Source organism: Pleurodeles waltl, chromosome 2_2 (assembly GCF_031143425.1).
Source record: "Pleurodeles waltl isolate 20211129_DDA chromosome 2_2, aPleWal1.hap1.20221129, whole genome shotgun sequence".
NCBI classification, from domain to species: domain Eukaryota; kingdom Metazoa; phylum Chordata; class Amphibia; order Caudata; family Salamandridae; genus Pleurodeles; species Pleurodeles waltl.
In genome coordinates, this window is record NC_090439.1 from 293,927,014 (window position 1) to 293,942,679 (window position 15,666).

Genomic DNA, 15,666 nt, shown 5'->3' on the forward strand with positions numbered 1-15,666 from the left:
TTTATAAAAAAATATTTTGAACATTTGCTCTTCTAATTTACTATACAGAGAGGCTGAGACCACAAGAACCACAACCTTCGTCCATCAAAGATAACTTCACACTCAGGCATATTCTTCATCACTACAACAATATGTATTTACTTACAAAATCCCTATTTCTTCTTCTACATCTACCCCATTCTGTGTTTTGAATTCCCTACAAACTCGAACTTGGAATCCAACTATTAAAACACATACTGCTTATTGACACATGGCATGGAATTGCCATATCTGAAACATTTTCCTTTTACTCCATCTTTCTGCACCTTCTTTTCCTTGTAATTCCTTTGACATTTTCCGGTTTTGTTTCTTCATTGCCTTCCACAGGAAACCCACTGATCTCTTCTCGTTAGACTCCATCCATTATCTCACTACAATCCACACCCACCCTCCATCCTTTGTCTCTTCATCTTTTCATCACCTTCTTCTATTGTCACCACCTGTCTGAGCACCGGATCCTTTATAAACAAGTTATTTTGCACCTTTTGCTTACAAGTGCACCTCACTTATTGATTAAGTTAGTGAATCAGTGAGTGCCCCAAAATAGCAAGTTGGCATCAAATTTCCCAACACTGCTACATATGTTTTTCCCCAATCTATCTTCCTAGATACCCTGTGATAAACACTTTGCCATTCTAATGCATTTATGAATGACCCAAAATGTCTTTCCAGCATATTTACTGATAACATACACATTCTTTGTGTGAGAAAGTAGCCTATTTCTAGCATGGTTACCCTCATTTTGGCCTGTTTGTCAGTGTGTTTTGACTGTGTCACTGGGATCCTGCTAGTCAGGACCCCAGTGCTTATGGTTCGTGGCCTACTTGTCAGATTGTTTCACTGTTTTTGTCAGTACGCTTGACTGTTCCGCTTGGATTCTGCTAACCAGGACCCCAGTGCTTATGCTCTCTCTGATCCCAAATTTGTCACTAAATACTGGTAACCCAGTTTTGTAAAAATCTCAAATTGGCATACTGGTGCCCCCTTATAAGTCCCTAGTATATGGTACTTAGGTATGCAAGGCATTGGGGCTCCAGGGGATCCCTATCGGCTGCAGCATTACTTTTGTCACCTATAGGGAGACCATGCAAAGGCTTTTACAGGACTGCATAGCAGCCTGTGTGAAATGGTACATGCACCATTTTACAGCCATTTACACTGCACCAGGTCACTTATAAGTCATCTAAATGTCAGGCCTTCCTACCCTGAAGGCTAGGTGTAAAGTACCTCTGTGTGAGGGCACCCCTGCATTAGCAGAGATGCCCCCACGTCGTCCAGGACCATTTCCACAGATTTCGTGCGGGGTCGCCATTTTGCATGTGCACTGGGCATAGGTCAATACCTATGTCCAGCTTCAAAATGGTAACTCTGAATATGGCCATGTAAGGTGTCTAAAAACTGGGAATTGTACCCATAAACTGATTCTAGTATTGGTTTCACAATTCCATGCACTCTGGGGGCTCCACTATGGACCTCCAGTACTGCCGTACCAGCCTTTTGAGGTTTTCCAGGCAGCCCCAGCTGCTGCCACCTCACAGACAGGTTTCTGCCCTCCTGTTGCTTGAGCAGCTCAAGCCCAGGAAGGCAGAACAACGCATTTCCTTTGGGAGAGGGGTGGTACACCTTCTCCCTTTGGAAATAGGTGTTACAGTCTTGGGAGGGGTAGCCTCCCAAAGCCTCTGGAAATGCTTTGAAGGGCACAGATGGTGCCTTCCTTGCATAACCCAGTCTACACCGGTTTAGGGACCCCCAGACCCTGCTTTGGCATGCAACTGGACAAAGGAACCACTCCCCTGTCCATCACCACCCCAGGGGTTGTGCCCAGAGCTCCTCCAGAGTGTCCCTGGGTTTTGCCATCTTGGATTCCAGGGTGGTGGGGCACTGTGGGAGCATCTGAGTGGCCAGTGCCAGCAGGTGACGTCAGAGCCCTCCCCTGATAGGTGCTTGCCTAATTAGGTGACCAATCCCCCTTTCAGGATTAAATAGGGTCTCTCCCCTGGGTGTTTCTTCAGATTTGGATTGCTAGACTCCAGCCGGAATCCACTGCATCCTTTACTTCATCTTCTACCGACAGCACAACTGCTGACCGCTCCAGGAACTCTACAAAACTGCAACAAAGAAGCTAAGACAACTTCTGCAACATTGTATCTTCAGCTCCTGACAGAAACTGCAACAGTTTCCAGGTTATGCATCCTCTGAGGACTGCCTGTCTTCAGCCTGCACCAGAAGAACTGAAGGAATCTCCAGTGGAGTGACAGACTCACTTCCCTGCTTCAGCAGGCACCTCTCTGCAGCGACGAGCAGTGGCTTGGGTCCCCTCTACAGATGACAGGTGTGTAGCCAGCAACACGGGTGATGGACTAAAGTGACTCAGACGGTCCCAAAGTCCAGCTTGCCAACTTTGGTGTAGGTAAGAGCTTTCCTCCCCCAAACAAGACAGTACCCCGTTGTAAGGAAATGCCTCCTTGGCATGGTTACCCCCTGACTTTTTGCCTTTGCTGATGCTAAGTTTTGATTTGAAAGTGTGCTGAGGCCTGCTAACCAGGCCCCAGCACCAGTGTTCTTTCCCTAACCTGTACTTTTGTTTCCACAATTGGCACACCCTGGCATCCAGGTAAGTCCCTTGTAACTGGTACCCCTGGTACCAAGGGCCCTGATGCCAGGGAAGGTCTCTAAAGGATGCAGCATGTATTATGCCACCCTGGGGACCCCTCACTCAGCACAGACACACTGCTTGCCAGCTTGTGTGTGCTGGTGAGGACAAAACGAGTAAGTCGACATGGCACTCCCCTCAGGGTGCCATGCCAACTTCACACTGCCTATGCAGTATAGATAAGTCACCCCTCTAGCAGGCCTTACAGCCCTAAGGCAGGGTGCACTGTACCATAGGTGAGGGCACAAGTGCATGAGCACTGTGCCCCTACAGTGTCTAAGCAAAACCTTAGACATTGTAAGTGCAGGGTAGCCATAAGAGTATATGGGGGTCATTCTGACCCTGGCGGTAAAATCCGCCAGGGCCAACGACCGCGGGAGCACCGCCAACAGGCTGGCGGTGCTCCCATGGGCATTCTGACCGCGGCGGTACAGCCGCGGTCAGAAAGGGAAAACCGACGGTGTACCGCCGGTTTCCCGCTGCCCTGGGGAATCCTCCATGGCGGCGCAGCTTGCTGCGCCGCCATGGGGATTCTGACCACCATACTGCCATCCTGTTCCTGGCGGTTTTGGCCGCCAGGAACAGGATGGCGGTATGGGGTTTCGTGGGGCCCCTGGGGGCCCCTGAAGTGCCCATGCCAGTGGCATGGGCACTGCAGGGGCCCCCGTAACAGGGCCCCACAAAGATTTTCAGTGTCTGCCATGCAGACACTGAAAATCGCGACGGGTGCAACTGCACCCGTCGCTCCCCTTCCCCTCCGCCGGCTCCATTCGGAGCCGGCATCCTCATGGAAGGGTGTTTCCCGCTGGGCTGGCGGGCGGCCTTCTGGCGGTCGCCCGCCAGCCCAGCGGGAAACCCAGAATACCTGTGGCGGTCTTGTGACCGCGCAGCGGTATTCTGGCAGTTCCAGCCAGGCCGGCGGCTTCCGCCGCCGGCCGGGGTCAGAATGACCCCCATGGTCTGGGAGTCTGTCATGCACGAACTCCACAGCACCATAATGGCTACACTGAAAACTGTGAAGTTTGGTATCAAACTTCTCAGCACAATAAATGCACACTGATGCCAGTGTACATTTTCTTGTAACATACACCACAGAGGGCACCTTAGAGGTGCCCCCTGAAACCTTAACCGACTATCCGTGTAGGCTGACTGGTTTTAGCAGCCTGCCACAATAGAGACATGTTGCTGGCCACATGGGGAGAGTGTCTTTGTCACTCTGTGGCTAGTAACAAAGCCTGTACTGGGTGGAGGTGCTTCACACCTCCCCCTGCAGGAACTGTAACACTTGGCGGTGAGCCTCAAAGGCTCACCCCCTTTGTTACAGCACCACAGGGCATTCCAGCTAGTGGAGTTGCCCGCCCCCTCCGGCCACGGCCCCACTTTTGGCGGCAAGGCCGGAGGAGATAATGAGAAAAACAAGGAGGAGTCACTGGCCAATCAGGACAGCCCCTAAGGTGTCCTGAGCTGAGGTGACTCTGACTTTTAGAAATCCTCCATCCTGCAGATGGAGGATTCCCCCAATAGGGATAGGAATGTGACCCCCTCCCCTTGGGAGGAGGCACAAAGAGGGTGTACCCACCCTCAGGGCTAGTAGCCATTGGCTACTAACCCCCCAGACCTAAACACACCCTTAAATTTAGTATTTAAGGGCTCCCCAGAACCAAGGAACTCAGATTCCTGCAACCTAAGAAGAAGAGGACTGCTAAGCTGAAAAACCCTGCAGAGAAGACGGAGACACCAACTGCTCTGGCCCCAGCTCTACCGGCCTGTCTCCCCACTTCTAAAGACACTGCTCCAGCGACGCTTTCCCCAGGGACCAGCGACCTCTGAATCCTCAGAGGACTGCCCTGCTCTAGAAGGACCAAGAACTCCCGAGGACAGCGGCTCTGTTCACCCAAGACTGCAACTTTGTTACAAAGGAGCAACTTTAAAACAACTTGCGTTTCCCGCCGGAAGCGTGAGACTTGCTACTCTGAACCCGACGCCCCCGGCTCGACTTGTGGAGAACAAACACTTCAGGGAGGACTCCCCGGCGACTGCGAGACAGTGAGTAGCCAGAGTTGCCCCCCCTGAGCTCCCACAGCGACGCCTGCAGAGAGAATCTCAAGGCTCCCCCTGACCGCGACTGCCTGCTCCTTAGATCCCGACGCCTGGTAAAGACTCTGCACCCGCAGCCCCCAGGACCTGAAGGATCCGAACTCCAGTGCAGGAGTGACCGCCAGGAGACCCTCTCCCTTGCCCAGGTGGTGGCTACCCCGAGGAGCCCCCCCCTTGCCTGCCTGCATCGCTGTAGAGACCCCTTGGTCTCCCATTGATTTCAATTACAAACCCGACGTGTGTTTGCACACTGCACACGGCCGCCCCCGTGCTGCTGAGGGTGTACTTTCTGTGTGGACTTGTGTCCCCCCCGGTGCCCTACAAAACCCCCCTGGTCTGCCCTCCGAAGACGTGGGTACTTACCTGCTGGCAGACTGGAACCGGGGCACCCCTTTCTCCATTGAAGCCTATGCGTTTTGGGCACCACTTTGACCTCTGCACCTGACCGGCCCTGAGCTGCTGGTGTGGTAACTTTGGGGTTTCTCTGAACCCCCAACGGTGGGCTACCTTGGACCCAAACTTGAACCCCGTAGGTGGTTTACTTACCTGCAAAAACTAACAAACTCTTACTCCCCCAGGAACTGTTGAAAATTGCACTGTCTAGTTTTAAAATAGCTATATGTGATTTATGTGAAAAGTGTATATGCTATTTTGCTAATTCAAAGTTCCTAAAGTACCTACCAGCAATACTTTTCATTTGAAGTATTACATGTAAATCTTGAACCTGTGGTTCTTAAAATAAACTAAAAAAATATGTTTCTATACAAAAACCTATTGGCCTGGAATTGTCTTTGAGTGTGTGTTCCTCATTTATTGCTTGTGTATGTACAACAAATGCTTAACACTACGCCTTTGATAAGCATACTTCTCGACCACACTACCACAAAATAGAGCATTAGTATTATCTCTTTTTGCCATTATCTTACCTCTAAGGGGAACCCTTGGACTCTGTGCATACGATTCCTTACTTTGAAATAGTGCATACAGAGGTCCTTCTTTTGCACCTTCATCTGGGTTAGCAGGGGCTCCTGTTCTCCATGGACTCTTCAGTGCTCCTTGGACTTGCTCCCCTTCTTCCACAGGTCTTCAGGTCCAAGAATCCATCATTGGTGTCTTACCGTCCCTTCTGGTTCTTGCATCATCTTCTATCACGACTTCTAGTGGGTTTTAGGAAACTTGCTGTGTTTTACACCTGCTTTTCTGGGCTCTGGGATGGGGCCTATTACTTACCTTTGGTGCTCCCAGCACCCCTCAACACACTACACTTGCCTAGATGGGAAAACGACTTTCGCATTCCACTATTTTAGTATATGGTTTGTGTTTCCCCCAGGCCCATTGCAAAACATTGTGATTTTCACTATTTGCACTGTTTTCTTACTGTGTACTTACCTGTTTTTGGTTACTAGTGTATATATTGTGTGACTTACTTACCTCCTAAGGGAGTATAGTCGCCAAAGTATTTTTGGCCTTGTGTGACTAAAACAAAGTGCCTTTATTTTTGTAACACTGAGCATTGTCTTTCATGTGTGTGAGTACTGTGTGACTACAGTGGTATTGCAAGAGCTTTGCATGTCACCTAGTTCAGCCTTGGCTGCTCTGCCTACAGCTACTTCTGGACAGCCTGGCTTCTAGACACTGATTGCATTTCACTAATGAGGGATAACTGGTGCTGGTATAAGGTGTAAGTACCTTTGGTACCCACTAAAAACCAGGCCAGACTCCTACATCCTTGTTTCTCCCCCTCTCTCGGTTTAGCTCAGAGATGAGTAAGAGAGAGATTTTCTTTCCCCACCACGTGCTAATAGATTAAAAAACAAACACTCTTTCCACTGTTTCCATGTAAGTATTGAATCTTCCAACTCGGGTAAAAAAGATGAGTACATTTAATCTGATTTAAAAATAAAATCTACTCCAACACATAGACTTCTTTCAAAAGTAATAATTTGAGCATACCTGCTTTCACGTAACAGGTTCAGCAGATCATCTCTGAACGTGTCCCTGTTTTTCTCCAAGATACCTCTTGCATCATACAGGACCTAAAAAAAGATGTAAAAGACTTGTAATGAAGCCACAATTGAGAAGCTGACAACAACACACAATTGTTTCAGTCCCTTTTGTGAGACGGCTGTTCGCGGGCCAAAGTAAACTGGTATTAGACTAATTTTTGGACGAACTTCAGCTGCAGCAGAAAAGTAAATTACCTCCCCAGCGTAGTGTTTCACTCCAAAATTGTGCACAGCAACTCTTGGTTTCACATAGGAAGGATTGTTCTAATTGAAAAAGGGAGAAAAAATAAGTCTAAATGAAATGCAATGTTTAACCCCAGGGAAATTATATTTACATTGTACTCCCTGAGCATTGATGGTATTAGAATTGTGAGTTTAACAGCAGGAATACTTGAGTGTAAATGTTTTTTTACTAACAGTTAATAACTGAACCTGGGTGAATGACCCACTGCATCATACTGAGGAGCAGCAATGGAAATGCAGCGTCCTGCGCTCCATCACAAAGGGTGAACGCCAAGTTCTTAATACAACACAAACTCCTGTTTGTCTGCACAAACTTTGGGCAGGAAAATGCATAGACACCTTACAATGTATTAGCATGCAGCTTGAACAAAAACACAAAGAAAACCTGACAAGAAAGAGGTAAGGAAATTGCTGGATTTTGAGACTCGGAGATTATGGCCGGCAGGTCTACTCTGTCCTTAAGCGCCCTATCAGTCTCATTTTTGCTGTGACCCTTACATTGGTCAGAAGAAGAAATGCAGCATGGTTAGCATGCCCGTCTGTACAGGCAGGTGGTGGCAAAGGTAAAATCCTCCAGGCATCATTGGCATCGCTGTTGACCATGGATGTTGAGTGCCAGAGCTGCCTTTCCCAGTTAGGTCCTAACTTCTGATGGTGCAAGATGTCTCATCCTGTTAAGTCCCAGGAGACAGCAGGCCTCACACTGTCTATTGCCCTGATTGCCCACAATGGTGCTGCTCTTGCAAGCCATAGGCTAAATGGATCTTGCACTAGACTGCATCTGTTCTAGTCTCTTCCTGTTCTTAGAGGCTGTTTTACCAGAAGGTCTTCAAGTTAAATGGTACTAAAGGCAGACAACATCCTTGACCAATGAGCATCACTCTGATTACACATCAGAAAGAAACTCGGACATCAGTTTGCAATGCTGGTGGAAAGTTGTGGGTGTGCATTTGGATGTGTATGTGTTTTTGTGCGTAGATGTTTGCACATCTGTATGTGCACGCAAATATGTATATGCATGTAAATGCATCATTCTGCGCATGAGAATGCATCCACCTTGAATCTGCAAGCATGCATGTGCATGCAACTTTGTATGTTCTTCTTAAATTATTTTTTATGACGAATGGAATGTTTGCAAAGTTTCACCTGATGTACATTATTCACTATGGAGTGCTGTGTCTGCAGGGAGCGGGGAGTTATGGACAGACTTATACAGACTGAGAAGAAACCAAAATGATGTATCAAATTTAATATTAGAATAAAAGGCATAGCACGTGCTCCAAATGTGTATATTTTTTTCCAGGAACTTTTGGACTGCATCAGCTTGATTATCTGGACAAAAAACAACTTATAACCATAAAAGAGCCTGCTGTGAGTTCAAGAACAGATCCTGAAATGATCCCAGTTTTCGTGAGACAGGACTTTATCCTCACGTTTACTGCATTACATAGCGAGTTCAGCACATAAGGTAGTTGACTGTTCCCTTCTTCCCTCGTCCCCAGATCAGGGGAATTGAGCTACCGAGAGAAGGTGTAGATTTTCTCTCTCCGTCACTTGACAGAAAACACACCGTCATATTACTGTGTGAAAACAGCTCATCGGCACAACATTGGATCTTTAGCAGAATTTAGTGGTACGTTCTGACATGTTAAAGCAAGGGATGTTCATGTTGAGGATTGGGGTGCTTTGGTCGAGGCGTGTGACAACTGGGGTGCTGAATATCTTAGACAAGATGGCTTGGCAGAGCTTTGTGATCCCTGCCACAATGAAGAACGGGAAGGTCCTGAAGATCAGGTCTATGGAGCACTGAAAGAACTTTGCAATTTTCCCTGGTGTGTGAAAGCTGAGGTATTGAAGGTAAAGCATGAGGTACATTGGCATAGATTAATCTCCTAGGATTTTTTGGAGGGATGAAATATCATGATTAGAATCTCTTGGCAGAGTTTTGCGATCTGTCCTGTAGCATATGAAAGTTCTCTGAAACGTAAGGTGAGAGTCAGAATTTGTTTCGGGGGGGGAGGGGCTGAGGTGTCCCAGTATATATAGTCCAAGGAAGGGATTAATAATTCGCTTATGTACTAACCAGGCATGACAACATATCAGTTCACGAAAGAAGAGGGAGTGAAGATTTATCATTTTAGGCTAATTCTTTCCATGTCTACTATGACAGATTGTAGAGAGGGACTTTGATGGTCTGAGTGTTAAGTTGGACATGGCAGCTAGCTGGAGAATATATCATTTCTTCTTATTACTACCTAGGAAGGTGTTCCAAGGCAACTTGGCAAGTTCAAACTATCTGTTTCATAAATACAGAGCGGAGTATGATTGGAAAGGAAATGCATATCACATGTAATCATCATGTTTGACAGAGTGCTTTTATTTTACCATGTCACAACTTGAAAGTTTAACATGCCTCATTGTGGAGGGAGTAGCACACACAAGGGCATAGTAAGCCTGTTGTGGGAAGGAGGACATGTGGGAGCAGGTTATGTGAATGTCTGTGTATGGGACTGGTGAAATGACCGCTTGTGTAAGGAGTTAAATATCCTTGCACACTGCCATCTACAGAGGAGCAAACAATATGACAATATTCATTAAACTAGTTTTGCTTTTTGGCAAAGGTAAAAACGTTTTCCATGTGGAGAACTCTCCCCCCCTAAAATGGCCTGAAAATGTTGAGCTGCTTTTCACGTCCAATTTGCAAGCTTAATTCGATATTTTCTAGCACCAGCATTCAATGTGCAAATTTGTTGTGGCAAACCATTTGGAATGTTTGTGACTACTTACAAAGTTTTGATTTCTGAGGCATTCACCCATCCTCAAAAGTTTTCCCTTCTCCCAACAACTATTATGTTCCTAGCCACAATCAAAAAATGACGAATGCACAGAATACCCCTTAGTGGCTTATTCCAACAACAGTTATTTAAAGCACAAATGTCCAAGTATTTTGATGTGATGAATGAATGTCTGCCACATTATACTTTTGGGTGTTTACAAAATGTATGTTTACAAGGACTTCTTACAAAACAATTAATTAATAAAACTTGACGTTCATGTAAAAAAAGATTCATGACAAAGATCTTCCCGGAGGATAGTAAAGTCACATTTACAATTTTCAAATGCTTAAAGTTAGAAATAACATTTTGCATTCCACTAAAAAACCTTTGATCTGGAATCACTCACAGCATGTTGGTTGTGTAATTTCTCCAGCAAGGTGCTATCTGTAGCGCGAGGGAAATGACTTTCTTCATTGATGAGTGCAAGCAGGCCAAGTTTCTGAGTTTAAAGAATAAAAAAGCAACTGTCAAGCATTGGTACGTCATGGCCATGTTTTATCTTAAGATTGCCCCTAGATTTCATTAGCAGGTTTTATTGAGAATAAACGGTTCTTTTGATATTTTTAGATGTGGCTTCACAGCAAAGATGCCTGCCGGCCCTAGTGTAATCAATTCTCTGGGGAGGGTGGGCGTTAGCTCCACCAGAGGAGCATTCCTCTTTTACCTCAGATTATAGGCTGTTAGATGTATTATTCCGCTCGCTATGGAGTGCTTGCATTACTATGCGCGAGGGGAAGTTTTACATCTGAAAAACACACTGAATGACCACACATTACATTCTTGATCACATAATTATCTGTATATAGAAAGCAATCATTTGGTTGATTTCTTTTTTTCACTGCAGCAGGCTGTATTTCAAAGTTTTAAGATGAACTTGTGTGCACGTTTCTCAGACACAGGTATGGGTATATGTTTATACACACACACCTGTGTGTAAGGGCACAAAATCCAGCTGCTTTCACTAAAACAAGCACTGGGAAAGTCAACAGGTCTGGCTTTAATGTGGCAACAAAAGGGAACACAGACGTGCCCACATGCTATTTGAATGCATTAGCACATTCAAGCCAGACCTAGTGGCTTTGCTTGTTTCTTGTTTTTGATCATTCTGCTTACAAAAACACATATATTGAGATCACCTTCCCCCTCACACACATCCCTTCCCCGATGCACTGAGATTGTTTTTCTGACTTTAGTAATGCTGTCAAGGACCATATTAGAGAAGTCTTTCAATGGTTAATAAAAGAAGAAACCTTAGGGCAAATTCATACATTCAATTCCTGCTGTTTGCATAACTAGAATCAGAGCAAACACTATTCACACACAGTACGAATACAGCACAATTTCATGTAACACTACTCTTGTTATGAGTAGAGAAGAAGCAGAGAAAATACCTTTTATGTACTCGTCGAATGTCAAAGATTCGATTGTTTGACACCAATTCGGTTTGTTTCAATTTTATTTACAGAAGTAGCAAGTACAGTGTTTGCTATATTTAAAAAAACTTACTTAGGGCTAGAATGTGTTTGTTCATTAAAATGGTTTAGGAGTGGTATATGTGCTTCATGTGGTTTCACAATCCATTTTCACTTCGCTGAAAAAACGTTGTGTAATATGTACTGCAGCGACCACTATTTGCCCGATTTCATACTACACAAGCAGAAACAAGTGTTAATGAATTGGGCCTGTTTTTATGCCACTAGCAAAAAGGTTCTGTAATAGGGACACATAGGTTCAATCCGTAATGGCCTTCTGTTTTACTGCCATCTCGTGGTGTTTTGTACTATCATGCTGTGAAATGTGGGTATTTTGTGAAAATCATTACATTCTAGCTCAATGGGTGGGTATGCAAGTTTCAGAATATAAATGTAAACCATCAAAGACTTTTATAGGTACTTCTGGTCATCAAAAAAGATGTAGGTTTCCTATTTTGGGTAGAATTAATCATTTTGCAAGACAAATGCCTCTGATTGAACACCTACAAGAATAGTGAACAGACCGGCCCGAAGATATACCTATAGAATCACCCGCAACATTAAAGACTGCGATCCACTAACAAGAAAAAGAGGCCTAGAGAAAGTTCACTGTGCAGTTCTTCAAAGACGGATACGGAAAGGATTCTGATCGTAATACTGTGACCAGTGATCAAAAAATACATAACTACAAAAAAATAAATGAATAAATAAACAAATAAATATTTGGGAATGCTAGTTGCCTATTGGACTGAAAATAAAGAAAGCATCCTACAACAAAGGACACACAAAAAAATTGCCTTCGTTCTATCAAATTGACTACACGCAATAAGGAAAAATAATTGATAAATAATTATGGTGCGTTCTGTCAAACATATAATGTACAGCTACTTAATTATATATAAGTTAAAAAAACATTAGGAACAGGGTAAGCAGCCTAAGAATGATGGCTTCAAAGTCATTCTAAGGGATTTTTAAGGACACTGTTTTCCTGCACCGGTTACTTGCAACATAGAAAGACATAAAACTCGCGGCTACAGAAGGACGTGTTAATTTTTTACCTTTTCAATCAGGTCCAAACACTCGCTGTTATCTGTCCACTGAATGTCTTTCCATACCAGCCCTTCTCTAGAAACAGTAAAAAAATATAAATTTTATTGTATTTATATACTTTTATATATTTAAATAAATTAGCACAAAGAGTACAAGGCAGTGTGAAGTATATTACATAAATACGCCAATTCACATTGACGGTGCTACAATGGGACAATAACTGATTGACAAACTTGAGGTGGAAATGACAACGGTACAATGAAAGGGTGAGGTCCATCAGGCAGTCCTAAACAGTGTATCTAGTTTTTAATAAATATTGTTCTGTATGGTCTAAGAGCAGCTGAAACACTTGAACCTGTCTCCAGGATACTCTGAAGTTTACCACACATACATTCTCTCACTCCTCTTTAGCTCAACCTGTAAATATTTTAGTAACTATCGAGAAACCCTCTGAAAGGAACAGCTGTTGTCTAGGACCATGCTTGATGGCTGTCAATAACAGGACGAGAAGAAAGACATCAAACTCAATTTAACCAGAATGTAAATCCTGGCTTGTGGAAGAGGAGAACACACTACATACAGGTTTTCTTATAATGACCACTGCAGATTGGCATTCCATTGATAAAATCACCAAAAAAGTCACTGTGGGTGCTATTGTCTTATGGGCTTCAAAGGTTAACACATTGGTAAGATCATCGCTTCCTATGCATTATGAAGGCTTCTCCTTTGCATGAATTCCCTCTAATGTTTTGGGCTATGATCACTCTTGTTTGATCCATACTGGACTATGATATTGAATTCAGCACAGGATCCCCTGCCTCCATTTTTCACAGGTTAGAGAGAAGCCAAAATGCTGCACCAACACTTCTCCTGCAAGTATGTCCATAGAACCACATTTCAATGGTCAAACAACCTTTTCACTGATTCGAGTTTGGAAGGTAGATCGCTATTTCTAATTGCTATTAATCGCTAATTGAACCACTAATACAGCCAGCCTCCAATTTATACAGAACGAAAACAGTAAAATACAGATTTTAGATCCAAACTAACATTATGAATGGGCATCCCTACATTCAGGAACCTCCAACCTGGGCCTCCTCATTCATGGTTCAAGAAGGAATTCAGTCCCAGTGCACATATAAAACCTAAATGACCACATTGCATTCAAGAACATGAATGCCTCTCCTCACCCACACATCATACCACCAACGCACATTTAACTTCGTTTTAGGAGGGTAAGGACTTCAACAACCATTCCCGACAGTATACTTGACTCAAGTTCACAAACGACAAAAAGACTAAAACAAGACTTGGAGTGTGACAATAACTGCGTTCAGCCTGCCTTTCACAAGTACTTCCAATATTAGGTCAACAGCAAACCTTTCTTGGAATCCTTAACAAAATATTGAGCCAAGGCTTCCAGCTGCCATTCTGACCCAGCTACCTTTGGCAACAGTAGACTGATGGCTGCTAAAAACATAGTTTGCGCTGGTGAACAGCTATTTGTCTTCATGACGGTTGAGCTATTCCTCTCTGAAGCATGCATGGATCCAAAGAAAGTCTGAAAGCACTTGCCCTCACCCTACCTATTTCACGTGTCCTGACCTTGGGTAGACTCCCCAACCCTACTCATCCCTCATGCTGACCTGAATCATTCAGGAAATGAGATAACACACTATAACTTCACAGGGCTTATGACTAACCTTAGAGGTACCAAGCTCCCAAGCAATGCTGAGCCTCTGAAGAGGAGCCAGCAAACATGACACAGCGTTGGCAAGCTAAATCTGTAAATACCTCTATGTGTCACAAACTTCTACACACTCCAAATGTAGGAAGTTGGCTCTGTATGTACTATTTCAAAGTAAGAAATAGCATGCACAGAGTCCAAGGGTTCCCCTTAGAGGTAAGATAGTGGCAAAAAGAGATAATTCTAATGCTCTATTTTTGTGGTAGTGTGTGTAAAGAAATGGCTCCCTGTTGCAGTTACCCCCCCACTTTTTGCCTGATACTGATGCTGACTTGACTGAGAAGAGTGCTGGGACCCTGCTAACCAGGCCCCAGCACCAGTGTTCCTTCACCTAAAATGTACCATTGTATCCACAATTGGCACACCCTGGCATTCAGATAAGTCCCTTGTAACTGGTACTTCTAGTACCAAGGGCCCTGATGCCAAGGAAGGTCTCTAAGGGCTGCAGCATGTCTTATGCCACCCTAGAGACCCCTCACTCAGCACAGACACACTGCTTACAAGCCTGTGTGTGCTAGTGAGAACAAAATGAGTAAGTCGACATGGCACTCCCCTCAGGGTGCCATGCCAGCCTCTCACTGCCTATGCAGTATAGGTAAGACACCCCTCTAGCAGGCCTTACAGCCCTAAGGCAGGGTGCACTATACCATAGGTGAGGGTACCAGTGCATGAGCATGGTACCCCTACAGTGTCTAAACAAAACCTTAGACATTGTAAGTGCAGGGTAGCCATAAGAGTATATGGTCTGGGAGTCTGTCAAACACGAACTCCACAGCACCATAATGGCTACACTGAAAACTGGGAAGTTTGGTATCAAACTTCTCAGCACAATAAATGCACACTGATGCCAGTGTACATTTTATTGTAAAATACACCCCAGAGGGCACCTTAGAGGTGCCCCCTGAAACTTAACCGACTATCTGTGTAGGCTGACTAGTTCTAGCAGCCTGCCACAAACCGAGACATGTTGCTGGCCCCATGGGGAGAGTGCCTTTGTCACTCTGAGGCCAGTAACAAAGCCTGCACTGGGTGGAGATGCTAACACCTCCCCCAGGCAGGAATTGTCACACCTGGCAGTGAGCCTCAAAGGCTCACCTCCTTTGTGCCAACCCAGCAGGACACTCCAGCTAGTGGAGTTGCCCGCCCCCTCCGGCCAGGCCCCACTTTTGGCGGCAAGGCCGGAGAAAATAATGAGAATAACAAGGAGGAGTCACTGGCCAGTCAGGACAGCCCCTAAGGTGTCCTGAGCTGAGGTGACTCTAACTTTTAGAAATCCTCCATCTTGCAGATGGAGGATTCCCCCAATAGGGTTAGGATTGTGACCCCCTCCCCTTGGGAGGAGGCACAAAGAGGGTGTACCCACCCTCAGGGCTAGTAGCCATTGGCTACTAACCCCCCAGACCTAAACACGCCCTTAAATTTAGTATTTAAGGGCTACCCTGAACCCTAGAAGATTAGATTCCTGCAACTACAAGTAGAAGGACTGCCTAGCTGAAAACCCCTGCAGCGGAAGACCAGAAGA

General features: G+C 45.1%; 1 protein-coding gene across 1 annotated transcript in view; it reads right to left on the reverse strand.

Annotated features, from left to right (window-relative positions):
- The window catches only part of MYO10 (myosin X), a 754,439-nt gene that overhangs the window by 439,162 nt on the left and 299,611 nt on the right, over window positions 1–15,666 (reverse strand). The window contains exons 14-17 of the mRNA XM_069219725.1: window positions 12,406–12,472; window positions 10,222–10,314; window positions 6,991–7,059; window positions 6,743–6,825 (exon numbers count right to left, since the gene is read on the reverse strand). Coding sequence (XP_069075826.1) covers window positions 6,743–6,825; window positions 6,991–7,059; window positions 10,222–10,314; window positions 12,406–12,472 — 312 coding nt within the window. The remainder of the gene's footprint in view (window positions 1–6,742; window positions 6,826–6,990; window positions 7,060–10,221; window positions 10,315–12,405; window positions 12,473–15,666) is intronic.